Source organism: Callospermophilus lateralis, chromosome 3 (genome assembly GCF_048772815.1).
Source record: "Callospermophilus lateralis isolate mCalLat2 chromosome 3, mCalLat2.hap1, whole genome shotgun sequence".
NCBI classification, from domain to species: domain Eukaryota; kingdom Metazoa; phylum Chordata; class Mammalia; order Rodentia; family Sciuridae; genus Callospermophilus; species Callospermophilus lateralis.
The window spans coordinates 70,051,518-70,067,850 of NC_135307.1; the positions used below are offsets into that span (position 1 = coordinate 70,051,518).

At 41.3% G+C, this 16,333-nt stretch overlaps 1 protein-coding gene across 4 annotated transcripts; it reads left to right on the forward strand.

Annotated features, from left to right (window-relative positions):
• Positions 1–1,102: 1,102 nt before the first annotated feature.
• On the forward strand, positions 1,103–13,965 carry Six4 (SIX homeobox 4). Of its 4 annotated transcripts, XM_076850402.2 has the most exons (4): positions 1,103–1,178; positions 1,386–2,221; positions 4,982–5,667; positions 9,666–13,965. In XM_076850402.2, the coding sequence occupies exons 1-4, from the start codon at positions 1,176–1,178 to the stop codon at positions 10,460–10,462; spliced, it is 2,322 nt and encodes a 773-aa protein (XP_076706517.1). In that variant the 5' UTR covers positions 1,103–1,175; the 3' UTR covers positions 10,463–13,965. The 4 variants fall into 4 exon arrangements, 3 of the variants coding, with proteins under 3 accessions (XP_076706517.1, XP_076706516.1, XP_076706518.1); XR_013090759.1 differs by lacking the exons at positions 1,103–1,178; positions 9,666–13,965 and adding an exon at positions 4,308–4,467 and having other exon boundaries at positions 1,328–2,221; positions 4,982–5,055; XM_076850401.2 differs by lacking the exon at positions 1,103–1,178 and having other exon boundaries at positions 1,328–2,221.
• The last annotated feature ends 2,368 nt before the right edge of the window (positions 13,966–16,333 follow it).

Sequence of the window (16,333 nt, forward strand, 5' to 3'; positions counted from 1 at the left end):
GCAGCAGCTGCCAGATCCAGTTGACCCACAGTAGTCAGAGGCAGAAATGGGTTTATCCCATTTAGGACCTCAAGCAAACCTTGAAGAAGAGACACAACTGAAAACAGCAACAGACTGCACCCCACACACTCAGCCTCAGACCAAAGGGCAATCTTCCATCTATCTGTGTTTGGAGAGAGTTGCTGATCCTGCACTGATCTCCTCGAGGACACCACTCATAAAGTAAAGAATGGTGTTTCTTCCAGGAGTATCATCTTCAGGGAAGGAACTATTTATCCAGAAACTATTTATCCATCCCCAGCACCCAGGTGGGGGTGGGGCAGTATTTATACATTTATATTAAAAATATTCTAAGACTTAAATTTCCAGACTGTTATAATTCTAAGCTTAGATCTCTTTTACACGACGTATCCAGGATAAACATATGGTTTAATATTCTGTATGCTTAATTGCATCATGTTCATCCCAGTTGGATTGCCAGTCCTTCAAGTGACAAGGTTAAGCACATTTTTTTAAAAAAAAGGTTTCTTCTTTTTGCCTTTTCAGTGGGCTGCTCACACCATTTACTTCAAAGTTTTCAAACATTTTCCTCCTTTGAAATTTTAATTTACTCTAAATGCTTGCCCCCACAGAATATCCTCCAGTGCCATTCAATCCTGGACCCTTTTGAATACAAATCCTTGACAAAAACATCAAGGGGGTGGGATTATGGAGACATACTGAGAAGCTTCTGAATTGTCCTCTGAAGTTCTGTCATCTAGATGCTGAGGGTGTCTCTTTGTTCAGCCGTCCAGACCATAAGGCCACACAACTAATGTGCCCTCTGGAATCACAGGATCTTTCTTTGAAAGAGTTGTCCAGTTTTCAGGGTACATGAGGTAACTGCCCGTACAGCAGCCCAGCCAGAAAAGAATGTCGGTGCTTGCCTTCAGGTATAGGTGCCTGGGGGTCAGGAGCAGAGGGAAAGGCAAGGGGTGGAGTAGGAGGCGGGTGATCGACAGGGATAGACACAGTGTCTCCTCCTCCCTCTGAATGCGAAATAGCCAATGAGGTGGCGCGGCCAGGCCGGCCGGGCCGCCAGTGCCATATAGTATGCAGCAACCGGAGGAGTCACGTTGGGGGAACGGCAGAAAGCAGCTATCCGTTTACACTACTTTGCTCTAGCAGCTATCTTAATGGTGACTGCGTGGCCGGGGGGAAACCTGATCGGCCAGATCCAGCCGAAACCGGGAGGGAGGGAGTGGGCTTTCCGGAGGGGGGGAGGGGGAGGGAGACGAAGGAGGAGGAGTAAGAGAGGGGGAAAGAAAGAGGAAAAGAGTGCGAGGGAGTGAGGGAGGGAGGAAAATAAACAACAAAAAATGTCCTCTTCCTCCCCCACCGGGCAGATTGCAAGTGCGGCGGACATCAAGCAGGAGAATGGGATGGAAAGCGCCTCGGAAGGGCAGGAGGCGCACCGAGAAGTGGCGGGGGGCGCGGTGGCGGGGCTGAGCCCCCCGGCTCCAGTCCCTTTCCCCCTGGAGCCGGGGGACGCCGCGGCCGCCGCCGCCAGGGTGAGTGGAGAGGAAGGGGCAGTGGCGGCGGCGGCCGGAGCGGCGGCGGATCAGGTACAACTCCACTCGGAACTTCTGGGCAGGCACCACCACGCCGCCGCCAGCACCACCGCACAGACCCCGCTGGCCTTCTCGCCGGACCATGTCGCCTGCGTGTGCGAGGCGCTGCAGCAGGGGGGCAACCTGGACCGCCTGGCCCGGTTCCTGTGGTCCCTGCCCCAGAGCGACCTGCTACGTGGCAACGAGAGCCTGCTGAAGGCGCGGGCGCTCGTGGCCTTCCACCAGGGCATCTACCCTGAGCTCTACAGCATCCTCGAGAGCCACAGCTTCGAGTCGGCCAACCACCCGCTGCTGCAGCAGCTCTGGTACAAGGCGCGCTACACCGAGGCCGAGCGAGCCCGCGGCCGGCCGCTGGGCGCCGTGGACAAGTACCGGCTACGCAGGAAATTCCCCCTGCCCCGCACCATCTGGGACGGCGAGGAGACGGTGTATTGTTTCAAGGAGAAGTCGCGCAACGCGCTCAAGGAGCTCTACAAGCAGAATCGCTACCCTTCGCCCGCCGAGAAGCGGCACCTGGCCAAGATCACCGGCCTCTCCCTCACCCAGGTCAGCAACTGGTTCAAGAACCGCCGGCAGCGCGACCGGAACCCCTCGGAGACCCAGTCCAAAAGGTGAGCGCCAACTTTCCTCCTCCTCCCCCTTCCTCTCCCCCACCCCCTTCCCGGCTTTCTTTTCCTCCAAGTGCTCGCAAACATGGCGCTTACCTTCCCCACCAGCCGGGTCCGGCTGCCCACCTCTCCCCGCCCCCCACCTCGTTCCCAGACCCGGAGCAAGGGGCGGCTGTAGCAAGGGGCGGAGGGAACCTCCCTCCTCACCCTCCCCCTCCTGCCCCCAGAAGTTTCTCGTCGCCTGCCTAGGTCTCAGTCCCCGCCCCCACCTCGGCTGGTCACCGCTGCCCGGCTTCCCACCCCCATCCCGCTGGCTTTGAAGTTGCCACTCTCTCCTTGGGTTCTGGCCGGGCGAAGGAGGGGCGTGCGGACGCTGGCAGGGCCACTCTCGCAGCCGCTTGAGGCCCGCGAAGACAACCGAGCGCCGGCCGGGTCCGCACCTCCGCTGGGTCACACCCGGCCTGTCGTGCGCACACTCAGTATCCCCGGGGCTCGGCTGCCTCCGGGTCTTCCTTGGAGGTCAGCTGGGAAGCCCTGAGGGGGAGAGAACATTAGTGGGGGCTGGCGACCCAGAAGGGGTCTGAGGACGTCGAGGTTTTAACATGACAGAGTTAATCATTCACTCTGCCGGTTGTGGTTCCTTCCGAGACCGCCGCAACGTGGGGTGCCGGTGCGGCTCGGTTGTGCCGTGTTTTGAAACCTGATTCTGAACAACTTCGGATCGGGTTTCAGCGCGGTAGGGATTGCACGGCTGCTGGGGCCCCTTTCTGGGCCCCCTAACTGCGTGGCTCTCTACTGGCACCGTAGTTGGGAGGTGGGGGACTGGCTGGCATAGGCGGACAGCGGGAAAGAAGTAGGGGCACTATCAATTCAGCCCCTCCTTGAGCTCCCACCCTGTTGGGCTTGAACTTTTTGACTGACAGGTTTTTCCCCTCTCTAAAAGAAATACCGGGTTTTCCACCTCTTTTGTGTGTCCTCCGGGAGTTATACACTTGGGATGTGTGTGTGTGTGTGTGTGTACGCGCGCGCATGTATGTATATATTGTTGGATGAGGTAAAGTAAGGAAAAGGTCGTCTAAAGAGATCGCATCTCCAGCCCTCCGGGGATTGGAGAGAAAGAATCCAAACTCTGCTCGAAGGTTATGCTCAGGGAAGGAATCTGGGAGTCGGGAAGCCAGCCCGTCTGGGCCAGGTGAAGGTGATCACCTGGCGCATTCCAGAGCCCGCCGCGGCCCGCCCTTACAGCTCCTGCCCGTAGAACCCGGTGGGGGCCCGACGGCTGCTGCGTGCCTCGCCCGAGGCAGAGAGAGAGGCTCTGTGTCCTAGCCCGGCCTCGCGGTAACCAAAACAAAACGCGCACCGAGACTTGAGAGCACCCTTCCGCAAACTTGAGGAGAGACCCAGAAAAAGCCCGTTGGTTAGGCCACGCCACCTGCCCGCTAGAGGCCGCGGATCCCCGCGCCCAGGCACCGGCAGAATCTGCTAGGCAGGGGATCAGAGGGTAGGGATCGGGCACAGTGCGCAGGCCAGTTGCCTTGCAGCCTCCCTTCCTAAACTGGGCGCGTTCCCCGAGTCTCCCTCGTCCCCCAAGCCAGAATACCAACTTCACCCCTCTCCCCGCAACTCCACGCTCCACTCCCCTAGTTGCTTGGTTTAGGCCCCTCTCCGGATCTACCACCCACCCGCACCCCAGTGAGTCACCCTCGAAGACGGCGACGGCGGCTCAGCCTCAGCTCGTAAATCAAAGGGCTTTCCGCGCTCCTGGCCCCGAAGCCCAAAGCCTGGGTAATCCCCTCCCCTCAGCATGAAAGCGAACCGCGGGCCACTACTGGGATGTCAGATCATCTACTGGGCCAAGTCCCACACCGCGCTTCCAAACTGCCTCTGTCCTGCTCCATCTACCCAGCCTCTCTAGCCAAATGGGGGAAAAAGTCCACCACCAATCTCCAGCCCCAATTTGGTATCTCCCCCCAAGTCTGGGAGCAAAAGATTACAGTCATGCCTGGAACAGGATTGAGGACTCTGGGAAGGGGTCTGATAGTTACCAGGCCGCTGAATGACCCACACCCTTTGCCTCCCACCTCACCAGGGCACTGGATGGTGTATGTTAAATAGGTCCCTATGGCTTCCTTTGGATTCAAAGGCGACTGCACATAACTGTTCTTGGGTTGAAAGTGTGTTTCCTACAACAAGGACAGCCTCTTTGTTGAATGAGAGAGTTGTCTGGTGGAGTAAAAGTTTGGGAGCAGGTGAGAAAATGGTCTCTTGTTAACTAATGGTGAATAAAGCTGAACACTTCACGCCTTCTGCTCCTTTGGCAGTTTCACCTACCTCTAACACTAATTTGAATAGAGGGGAGGGGAAGCATTCCTAAACAGGAAAAACTGATCACTTCATTTAATGAGATTTCCTGTGATATAAGTAGCAGCATATTTCCCAGTGAGGAATAGCACATCAGTGCTATAAAAAAACAAAAATACATAACTATTCTGTAAATTCTGTTAGCTAAATTTACATCTTCCAGGTCTCTGGCCTTTCCCTTAAAATATATTAAAAATGATTAGGATCTGAGAATTTATCTTTCCTGATTCCCTGGTCAGAAACTGCTGAAAGGTCTCATAATTTTAACAGGACTTGTAGACATCCTGCTGTGCTTTCCTTAAATACTGCCCTTAATGGGTTTAGAAGTTATTTTCTAAACAAATGTAGAATGTCATCCCCCTGACCTTCTAAATGTCTTGATTTTCTCTTCCTTCTGTACAGTGAATCAGATGGAAATCCCAGCACTGAAGATGAATCCAGCAAGGGACATGAAGATTTGTCTCCTCACCCACTCTCAGGTTCATCAGATGGTGTCACCAACCTCAGCCTTTCCAGTCACATGGAGCCAGTATATATGCAACAAATTGCAAATACTAAGATACTAAGCTCTTCTGGAGTTTTGTTGAATGGAAGCTTGGTACCTGCAAGTACTTCACCTGTCTTCCTTAATGGTAATTCTTTTATTCAGGGACCCAATGGAGTTATCCTTAATGGATTAAATGTGGGAAATACACAGACAGTGTCATTGAACCCACCAAAACTGTCTTCAAACATTTTGAGCAATGGTGTAGCCATGACTGACCTACTGGGATCTACCTCCCAGGATGTGAAGGAATTTAAAGTCCTCCAGAGTTCTGCTGCCAACTCAGCAGCCACCAACTCCTATAGCCCCAGTGCCCCCGTGTCATTCCCAGGGCTGATACCCAGCACTGAGGTGAAAAGAGAAGGCATTCAAACAGTGGCTTCCCAGGAGGGAAGCTCCGTAGTGACTTTTACTACACCAGTGCAAATTAACCAATATGGCATTGTCCAGATCCCTAATTCCGGAGCAAACGGCCACTTCCTTAATGGGAGCATTGGATTCTCTCCACTGCAGCTGCCTCCTGTCTCAGTGGCAGCTTCACAAGGTAAAAACCTCATTTGGTACCATAATGCACCAGCAAATGTGTTGGGCTGCTGCTGAAAATGGCATATTTAGTGAGAACTATAGATTGGTGTTACTATTCAGGTACCTCATTAACTCCACAGCTGCAGAACAACCTGATATAATTTTCCTTCACAACACCCATGTAATACACACAGCTTGCTTGATTTCCTTGCATTGTGGGATAAGATTTTATTTTCCAAAAACTGAATGGAAAATACAATTCATAAGTCTTATCAATTCTAGTTACAAAAATATGTCAATCAGTGCTTACAAAATAAGTAGTGGTATCCATTACTTGACATTTTTTTAAATTAAAAATGAATAAAACTGCTAAGAATGTAAAAATGAGTTGAGCAGTTGATAAGCATATATATGCTTTACCTAAGCATTATTGAACAAAATTGTTTTAAATGAACAAGCAAAAAAGACTATATCAGTTTTGTTTGAATCACGATCCCCCTATAATTAAGACTACAACTTAAAATGACTTAAAGTCAGTAGAATATGTGATTGGATTTCTGTTACTCAGGATATATACTCACCCCCTAAATGTGCAAGTTTATTTATGAAAACAACTATAAGCCTTAATTATATATTTATGTGACTTTACTACTAGTAATCTGCTAGAGAAAGCACTGATCTCAAATTTGAGAAAGCCTAAGCTAATATGCCAGTTTTTCACTGACTTTAACCAAGTCTGGATCGTTTGTCATTGTAGAGAAATAAGAATAGTTAGAATTTGACAGTGGAGGTTACATGGTCCCTTGAATTCAAGAGTGGAAGATGTTGATGCATGTTTCCCTTTCTATAAGCAAATCTGAAAGTACAAATTTTTAATTAATTGCTGGACTTCAAAGTCAGCTTTTCAGCTTTCTATGATTTTACCAAAAAGGAAAAAAAAAAAAAATTAGGGCTGGGGTCATGGCTCAGTGGTAGAGCACTTGCCTTGCATGCTTGGGGCCTTGGGTTCAATCCTCAGCACCACATAAAAATAAATAAATAAAAATGAAGGGGAAAAAAAAGGACCATACATCTAACTTTTTTAAAAAAGAAAGAAATTAGTCAATTTATGAACAGTCTTGTTGTTTCCACAGCTATGGTCTACTTCAGCTTATTATTAATGGGAAAATGATTGTAAATTTCTTTGTTTCTCTTTAAGCAAAATGTTAGTCAGACATGACAGCCCTGCAGCATACTGTTCAATGTTCATTGTTGCAGCTAGGGCCAAAATATGAAAGCCACAGAAAAAGCCAAAGTGTTTAGTTTTATAATAATATGGCTCTAACCCCTTTTCCCTCTTTAGGCAAATTTCCAAAAATAGGTAACATTTAAAAACAAAAACTTTTAACAAAAAGTGAGTATGTATATTGAAAGAGGAGAAAAGTTTAAAATGTTTGTTAGTTATAGTCTAGAAAAGTGCTACCACAGAAAATTATTATGAACTAATATCTAACTTTTTAAATATTCCATAGTTATTATTTTTTTAAGTGGGAAATTTAATAAGAATAAAAGTGTATACAACCAGAGATTATGAAAAATTGTGCCCTACATATATAATAAGAATTGTAATGCATTCTGCTGTTATATATAATAAAAAATAAGAATTTAAAAAAATAGAATAAGAGTAGCATTTTCAGTTAAAATAGCTAAAAGACAGGGCTGTCAATCCTTAAACTGTCTGTGAATTGAGGGCATGAGTTTAATTAACTAGAAGGGTCCAGTGAGCAAATTCCTTTATAGTAGTGTGTATTACAGTTCCTAAGAAAGCGTTTTGGGGATATGACTTCTCAAAAACACATAGAGCCTTGTTTCAAATGTCTAGACAAGGTAAACTTAACCTTTCTATTATTAGGGTTTAAATGAGAAAGTAGAGTATCTGTATCTTTTATTTATTAAAAATCTGAAAAAATAAGGGGTTTCTTTTCTTACCATCATTACAAAGATTTACTTTGTACTTTGGAGTTTTAATGATTTTAAAATTAATGTTTAATAAACTCAGTTGCAGTTGTCCTTAAAAATCATTTTTAGATTATATCTGCCTTTCCCCTTTCATTTGTATATAGTATAGTTTTTATACTTACAGAAGTATTATTTTACTTGTATTCAATAGCCATTGGGAAAATGTTTCATGTGTTATGTTGTCTCTATTAAAAAAATTTGTTTTTGCACATATACACTGGTAAATAATTTCACAAGCACGCATACACAAAGTAAACATCTCTTTCAAATGGTTTTTGCTAAAGTCTACCAACCTACAAGAATTTTAGAGCATACATTGAAGCCAAATGTTTTCAATAAAAGCACTTTTTTTCTCATTTATAGAGCCTAAACAAACATTCATGTTAGGAAATAGTCCAAATATACCTAGAAATGTTTTTTCTTTTTATTTCTTCTTTTTCTTTTTTTCTTCAATTTTTTATAGTTGTAGATGGACAGTATGCCTTCATTTTATTCGTTTCTCTTTATGTGGTGCTAAGGATCGAACCCAGTACCTCACATGTGCTAGACAAGCACTCTTCCACTGAGCTACCGCCCTAGCCAGAAATGATTTTCTTAACATCAGTATTTCTGTGATGAAATTTTGTAGCAGTTACATAGGACTTCAAATACACTATCTGTATCTGCACCTCTTTCTCTCTCTCTCTCTCTCTCTCTCTCTCTCTCTCTCTCTCATTTAAAGATATTTCTTGACATTAGGGTGCTTAAAAACGTTTGGAACACATATAAACTAATTAACAGATATCAGTTGATAATAATGAACCAACTTGATATATATAATATTTTGACATATATAGATAGATAGATAGATAGATACATAGATAGATAGATAGATAGTTTTTTTAACTTAGCATAAAACTATAGTTTCAATTGTAAGAATTCACAATTATTCTAATAATTCAAGAAGAGAAATAATTCAGGGGAATTCCCTAATTTAACATTAGGCCATTTTCGCAAATACTAAAGAGCTGACATCTAATTCAGAGGCAGGGTAAACAAATAGCACATCTGAATTCTGTCACAAATGCATCTCTTGCCCCAAATGCATCTCTCCTTCAATAGCAGTATCTAGGGACCTAAATCATCTGATTACCATCATTTCTCTTTTCCCATGTAAAGACTCAGGGGTGGGGGGGGGCGTGGTAGATATATATATATATATATATATATATATATATATATATATATATATATATATATATTTGATGAAGATGGGGTATCCAGTTCATCTACACTGCCTGAGTTATCTGATTTGAACATCTTCTAACTTTTCCACTTACATTTCTTTTTCTCTACAGACCATTACAGTGACAGTCTCAAAAGATACAAACCTTTTAGAGACACATTAGTTCTGATCCTTTATGTTAATATGTATTTTTAAAAGCAGATTTCAGTGTAATCATTAATTTTTCCTATCACTACAACACTGAAAATTGAGAGCTGGCTCAACAACAGAAGAAAAAATCCTTTTGAATGTTTTGTTGACTTCACATTACTTTATGGCTAGTTTGGTGAAAGTCTGCAACTTGTCTGTACAGGTTTATGTGGTTAACTTGTAAGCCTCAGGGAAACTCATTTTATGTGGTATTTTCTACATTTCCATTTTATGTCAGTCATTGAGCAGTCCAAAACAAAGGCATTTTATTTTGCATTTATGTTTTCTAGTTGTACTGGCGGTGCTAGCAATAATTATCAACTAATTAACAAATATCAGTTGATAATAATGAACCAACTTGTTATATATAATATTTTGACATATATACATAGATATATAGTTTTTTTTAACTTAGCATAAAGCTATAGTTTCAAGTGCTGAATGAAGGTGATTCTGAACCATGATTGGGCTGCATTATTACATAGAAGTTTCACTTTGCTAGACAACTATTCCTGAAGAAAAAAATCACATGGGTAAAGAAGTGATTTTTTTTCTCTTTCCCTATCACTTCCATCAATGCTAATCATTACTTTATTTTTTCCTAGGTAATATTTCAGTAAACTCAAGCACTTCGGATGGGGGCACATTTACAAGTGAGTCTGCCACAGTCCAGCAAGGAAAGGTTTTCTTGAGCTCTATTGCTCCCAGTGCAGTGGTATACACTGTTCCTAATTCAGGCCAGACTGTAGGATCTGTGAAACAGGAAAATTTGGAAAGGAGCCTGGTATTCAGTCAGTTGATGCCTGTCAATCAGAATACACAAGTAAATGCAAACCTGTCTTCTGAAAATATCTCGGGGAGTGGCCTCCATTCACTGGCCTCCTCATTAGTTAATGTATCCCCAGCTCACAATTTTTCCCTGACTCCCCCTACACTACTAAATCCCACCGAGCTAAACCCTGACATTGCTGATAGCCAGCCAATGTCTGCACCTGTGGCAAACAAATCTACTGTGACATCTGTCAGCAACACTAACTATGCAACTCTTCAGAACTGCTCCCTTATTACTGGCCAAGACCTATTGTCAGTCCCTATGACTCAGGCTGCCCTTGGAGAAGTAGTTCCTGCTGCTGAAGACCAGGTGGGTCATGCCTCCCCAGCAGTACACCAGGATTTTGTCAGAGAACATCGTTTGGTTCTGCAATCAGTAGCTAACATAAAAGAAAATTTCTTACAAAATTCTGAGAGTAAAGCAACAAGCAGCTTAATGATGCTGGACTCCAAATCCAAGTATGTCCTAGATAGCATGGTTGAAACTGTCTGTGAAGACCTGGAAACGGACAAAAAAGAGCTTGCCAAGCTCCAAACTGTCCAGTTGGATGAAGATATGCAAGACTTATAAACTTTATCCCCAAACCCTTTTTTTGGCATCAGCAGCAAATCTTTTCATGAAGCCCCAAGACAAAACATTTTCCCATTGAAAGGAAAATACTCTACTTTTGCAAGTAAATGCATTCAAGAAACTTTGGATTGATCTGCATGAAGATCAGTTAAAAATACAATCGTAGAACTGCATTACTGCAGCTTTTTTTGTTCACACATAATGTTCTCTTTTAAATAGATAGAGACAAAGGAACAAGATGAAACGTATCAAGTCAGAGTATATCATTTAGTTGGCAATATCATTCTAAGGTCAAAATAGAACTTTATGGTTTTTTAAATTAAAAATGCATACACTAACAGAATTAAGTATAGCTAAAGACTGTTAGAAACAATGCAATTGTTTTTGTTTACTTTTACTCCATGGGCATTGATAAGGTTAAGAAACAAATGGTACTGCAAACTATTTTAAGAGTGTTTTTTTTTTAAGGTTAAATAGCTTAAAACATTATACATATGTATATGTATGTACGTACACACATTTCTCTTTCAGCGTTTTTGAGGAAGTCTTGGTTAAGTCTCCACACATTTCCAAATATTATTGCTAACAGTTCTTTGTGGCTGAGGAAGTTTGAACCTCCACAAAAACTCTGAAACACTTCAGTATGAATGTAAATATATCAGTTCTGTAAGTAGGATTTGAGTAAGTATGGTGAATTTTATTTATACTGTGTATGTTTCTCTTATACTTCAGGCGTTATAAACTGAAAAGAAAAATGTTTTCTTACTGTTTAATTTATTTTTATTGTTTGAACAGGAAGCGAACATCATTGTTTCCAACAAAGTTTTACTTTTTTGTAGAATTTTTATCAGGACTCTATTAAGGTCAATATTAATAACACTGAAACAGGAACTCTAACTCCCAATATTGGAATTTTGGTACTTTTTTTCATACCTTTGTTCTTTATTTAGCAACACAATTCATTTAAATATGTTTTATATAGAATTCTATGTGCCTTTTTACCTTGTGGCCTTTTTATTAGTAGTGAGGTACAGAAGTGTCAACAAAAGCACTGATGATTCTTTTCTACTATCTAACAGGGTCAGTTTCATCCCAATTGCTCTAAGTCTGGAGAACTTAAGTTTCACTAAATAATATGTGTTATGATTATCATGCAAATGGATCAATTATTATTGATGATTTTCATTACAGTGAAAATAAACTGTAGAAGACCATGTAAAATCAATTATGCAGCCAGGAAAACAAAAACTTTAAAGAAAAAAATATGTAATTTTTTTTCCTATTGAGCAAAATTCTATCCCATCGAAACTTCATTCTTAATGTTTTGAATCAGTTATTACACTATAACACATGACTGTTTGCACTATATTAACAAGTCTTTTGTAAAAGTAAATTTTGGGGGTTTCTTTAAGTTTGCTTGATAATGTTTATGTTTATCAGGACTCTGAATGCAAGGTGTAATAATGCAATTCATTTATATAGTGAATAAAGTTACCTCTGGCCTCTAAAAAGCCAGAAAAGTGAAAAAATAGTCTCTTCAGTGAGGACTTAAAGTTGTTAAACATAAAAATGTTACATCTTGTTTACTTAACGATATGGACAAAGGGTCCTCTCTAGAGCTCTGCATGCCCATTAGCGGAGCATATTGAATAAGGGCCATAGAGAACTTAACTTTTGCTATTATTGCAAATGTAAATCACAGGCATAGATGAAAACACCTATGAAGAATTCCTCTCCCTTAATTTTGATAAAGAACTTTCTACATCTTTTTTTTTTTTTTTTTTAATGAAATTGGTGACTATTCCTAAGCTGCTGAAACTATATTTTTTGCCTTGGTTTTTACAAAGTCAGGTTTTTTAGAGGTCTCTTCCATTCTACCACTACTTATATAGCTTTCTTTTTCTTTGGTTCTGTGTTATCAAAATTAATTACATGGCTCTGTACTGTAATGTACATAAAAATGATGTTTTCCATTTGATTACTGCAGCTATCAAGAGTTTGTTAATTATTTAAAACTACCCATCCAGTAAGGGAGATAAGCAGGTTTTAAAAGTTATATATGGCACATATGTAACTGGAAAATTTTTATATGTCTTCCAAAAATATAAGCCTTTTATTTAGAGTTCTTCTTCTCCCCTTATGAAAAAGATAGCACAAAACTTAAAACATACCTAGGAAACCCCTTTGTATTTTCAACATGATATAATAATAACCCTACAATTATTCTAGGTAGCTACACAATATACCAGGTTAAGAATCAATGCACATTGTAAAGAACTTATTGTTCTTTTCTATTCTTTCAGTAAAGTAAGGGCCAGTTGTCATGTAGCCTATATATATGTGAATGGAATAAGATAAACCCCATGATCTCCTTGCACAGAATTGCAAATTTTTTTGTTTTTTTATTTTTATTTTTTTGCAATATCAAGGGCAGGACTCAGAACCCTTGGAGTTCATGTGGCAGAATATCCTTACATAAACCAATGCTTGAAGATGCTTCAGATGACCTTCTAGTGACCCCCAAAAAGAATTGGAATGGGGCAAATAACCCTTCAAATCCCAACCCCTGCTGCTGGCTTTTGGGATTTTTGGTGTGAGCCTATCTATGCACTCTATCAGCCAGAATTTGGCATTTTGCTCTTAGTCATATCTAATAAAGGACAGTCTATTCTTTAAATAGAAGGTGTATTTGTTTCTTAAGCAAGAACACCTGGGTTATACTGCATTATATCTCATGTATAATTATAGTAAAGACTCTGAATTAAACACACACTCTAGTGCCTTTCTTATGTTGTGAAAGGCAGGTAGATGTTTTAGCCATAGATTAAAAAAAAAATAATAGTTAAATTGCACACTGACCTTAAGTCTCCCTGTATGAGCCCTTGTATCTTGCATGTTAAAAGTTGGATAATTGGGCATGTGTAGCAGCAACCTGCCCTGCTACATCCTAGAGAGTGTGCTTTAGTACATAGCCACCAGTACTTAACATTCTTTAAAATGTGTTAACAGATCATCTCATATAAAAATAATTCAGGAAAATGTAGGGAAAAGAAATATATTTTACAAAAGACGTTTCAAAGTCATCCTACTACTTAGATGATAGGGTCTAACAGTTATTTTGTATCTAACGGATACATTTCAAGTTAATTAAATATTATCACCATACATTTTATTAGTCAAAATTATATAGCATGTGATCCTTTTGGCTTTCAGGGTTCTCAAAAATTTTTTATTCTTTTGTTGCATGTACTATATGTTCAGAGGCAATCAGTTATGTACTCAAAATGGTTTTACTGTGCCTTACACAAAGAAACTCTATACAGAATGTATATCATGGGGTGGGGGAACAGAGTCTTTACTGCACTGTTAGGTGATGGCACACAGAGCATGTCCCAGAACATTTCTGTGCTTAATTACCCAACCAAAGAGATCTAAAGTATGTATGTTGTACTGTAATGGGGGTTTATGCCTGGACAATTAAGTGTTTTATTTGTTTTCTGAAATGATGTGAACTTATTTTTCTAAACACTATGCTAAATAAACTTTATATTTATACATATCCTGTGCTGAAAAAAAAATGTTATTGAAGAACATGGTGTTTTTAAATGTGAGTAACCCATCTTATTAGGCAAGAAATGGGAAGTAATATTGGTTTTGTCACTGAAAAAGCAGAGAAGAGTAAGAAAGCACACGCATAAGCATTTCAAAGACTAGCAAATACTTATGAGACCAATTGGAGACATTTCAGAAAATAATATCTGATCTTTGTACAGAATTATGCAATTCACTTAACTGTACCACACACTCAGAGCTAAACTATTACATTTTAGCCTTAGAAGGGAGAAATATGCCTTACTCATTTTTGTGTCCCAAGAGCTCAATAGGTATTCTGTATGGGGTTAAATTGAAAGTCTGTTCCCAAATCAATTAAAAGAGCTCAACATTACCCATCCCTGGGGCACTACCATTAGCCCAAGTCTGGTTACACCAGTTTGAAAGTTACGGGCAGAACTGCATTGCTGCTGAATGTAGAAGACCTAGGCCTTGGTAGAGTTTGGTCCTAATTTTAAAATTCTGTGACATCTGCCCTACAATGCCCTTCACTGAAAAGGGGGAGATTAAAAGTAGAATGGGGACCAACTGTACAAGTCTATTACAAAACTAGTTAAAACATAAAATTGATTTCAGATAATTGTGTCAGTCATTTTTATATTTTGTTATTCTGCTCATTTATCTAGCAACTTTGTGTCCAGTAGTTAAGCCAGTTAAATGAAATAGTGTCTTGGTAAATGAGTGCAGGGTCAGAATCATGGAATTGTTACATTTTATAACATGTTACTCAAATATTTTTAAACATTTGACAAAGTAGCTGCCCCATTTAAAACTTTTGTGGCTCTTAAGAAACTAGCTAATTAAACTTGCCAATGGGAATTCAAGGCCTTCAGCTATGCAGTTCCATTCCATTTTTCCAGTTTTCCAGAAGGAATAATTAATGTGGAAATTTACCTTTGCACATCACCATTTCCAGTACAAGAGACAGTAAATAAACAAGATGCATTCGGATAATGGTCAGTGCTATAAAGTCAATAGTAAAGAGTATATAGAGTTGAGAATAGGGAATGGTAGAACATTTCAGCAGAGATGTTTGAATGATGAGAGGGATGCCAGCCAGCAAGACCCAGAAAAGAGCATTTCAGACATGAAAAGCAAGTGCAAAGGCCCTGAGGGATGAGCAGACTGTCTGGATTGCAATGTTAACTAAGGGTCCTGTGATAGGAGGTGTAGTCAGAAAGGTAGACAGGGCCCAGTTACAAGTAAAGCTTTATGGGTCTGTGACAAATAGTTTGGATATGAGTCTGAGAATCTACCAGTGGCTTTTAAGCAAAGAGTAATATAATGATTTACCCTTTAAAATGTCATCATGACAGGGATGTAACTCAGTGGTAGAGATCTCTAGCACTGCGGGGGACAGGGGATACACACACACACACACACACACACACACAGAGACGGGGGGCTCTTTGGAGAATGGACTTACCGTATTGCCCTAAAATGAGCTGTCTGACAGGAAATGCTTCCGTACTTCAGGAGCTCTTGAACAGCATCTAGGGCAGTTTGCTCCCAAATGTTTCCAGAATTTTATGATCTCCAAGCTTTAGATCTACTCTGCCTCTTGCTGTTTTTTGAAGCTGCTGAGGGTGACTGTCTCAGCCTGAATCTGTCCCTGAACTCCAGCTGGTAGATCAAGCTTCCCAGTGGGAATGTTCTCATCTCCTCAGGCTCTATCTGTGAAGAATTAAGCCATTACCTTCTCCCCAAACCCATTACCTACTGTCTGGTCCTCATCTTAGCAGCATTATTCACCTGGTTTGACCAAGCAAAAAAGCTGGATGCACTTCTCTCCCTTTCTCCTCTCCTCCATGAGATGACAAGTCTAGGCAAGTCTGTGGTTTAACAGTCTCTTGAATCATTTCCTTTCTCTCCATTTCTAGGTTTACCTCTATCATTTAAGCCATTATCATAGCTCGACTGAATTATTGCACGTTTCCTACCTGGTCTCCCATTGTCTGCTCCTTGTTTTGGTCACATTACAATAAGGCCTAGATGGAACATTTAAAATTAAATACTTATCCTGGACTAATTTTCCAGTTTAAAACCTTCAATGACACTCCATTACTTATGAAATAACACTCAACCCAAAACAAGTTCCAAGATCCAGACCCTGCGTCTCTTCTAGTCACATTTCTAGCCACATGAAACTTCCTCAAAGAGACAAGATTTTTCCTGGCAAGGTGATGCATTCCTATAATCCCAGCAACTTGGGAGATTGAGGCAGGAGGATCACAGATTTGAAACCAGTCTCAGCAACTT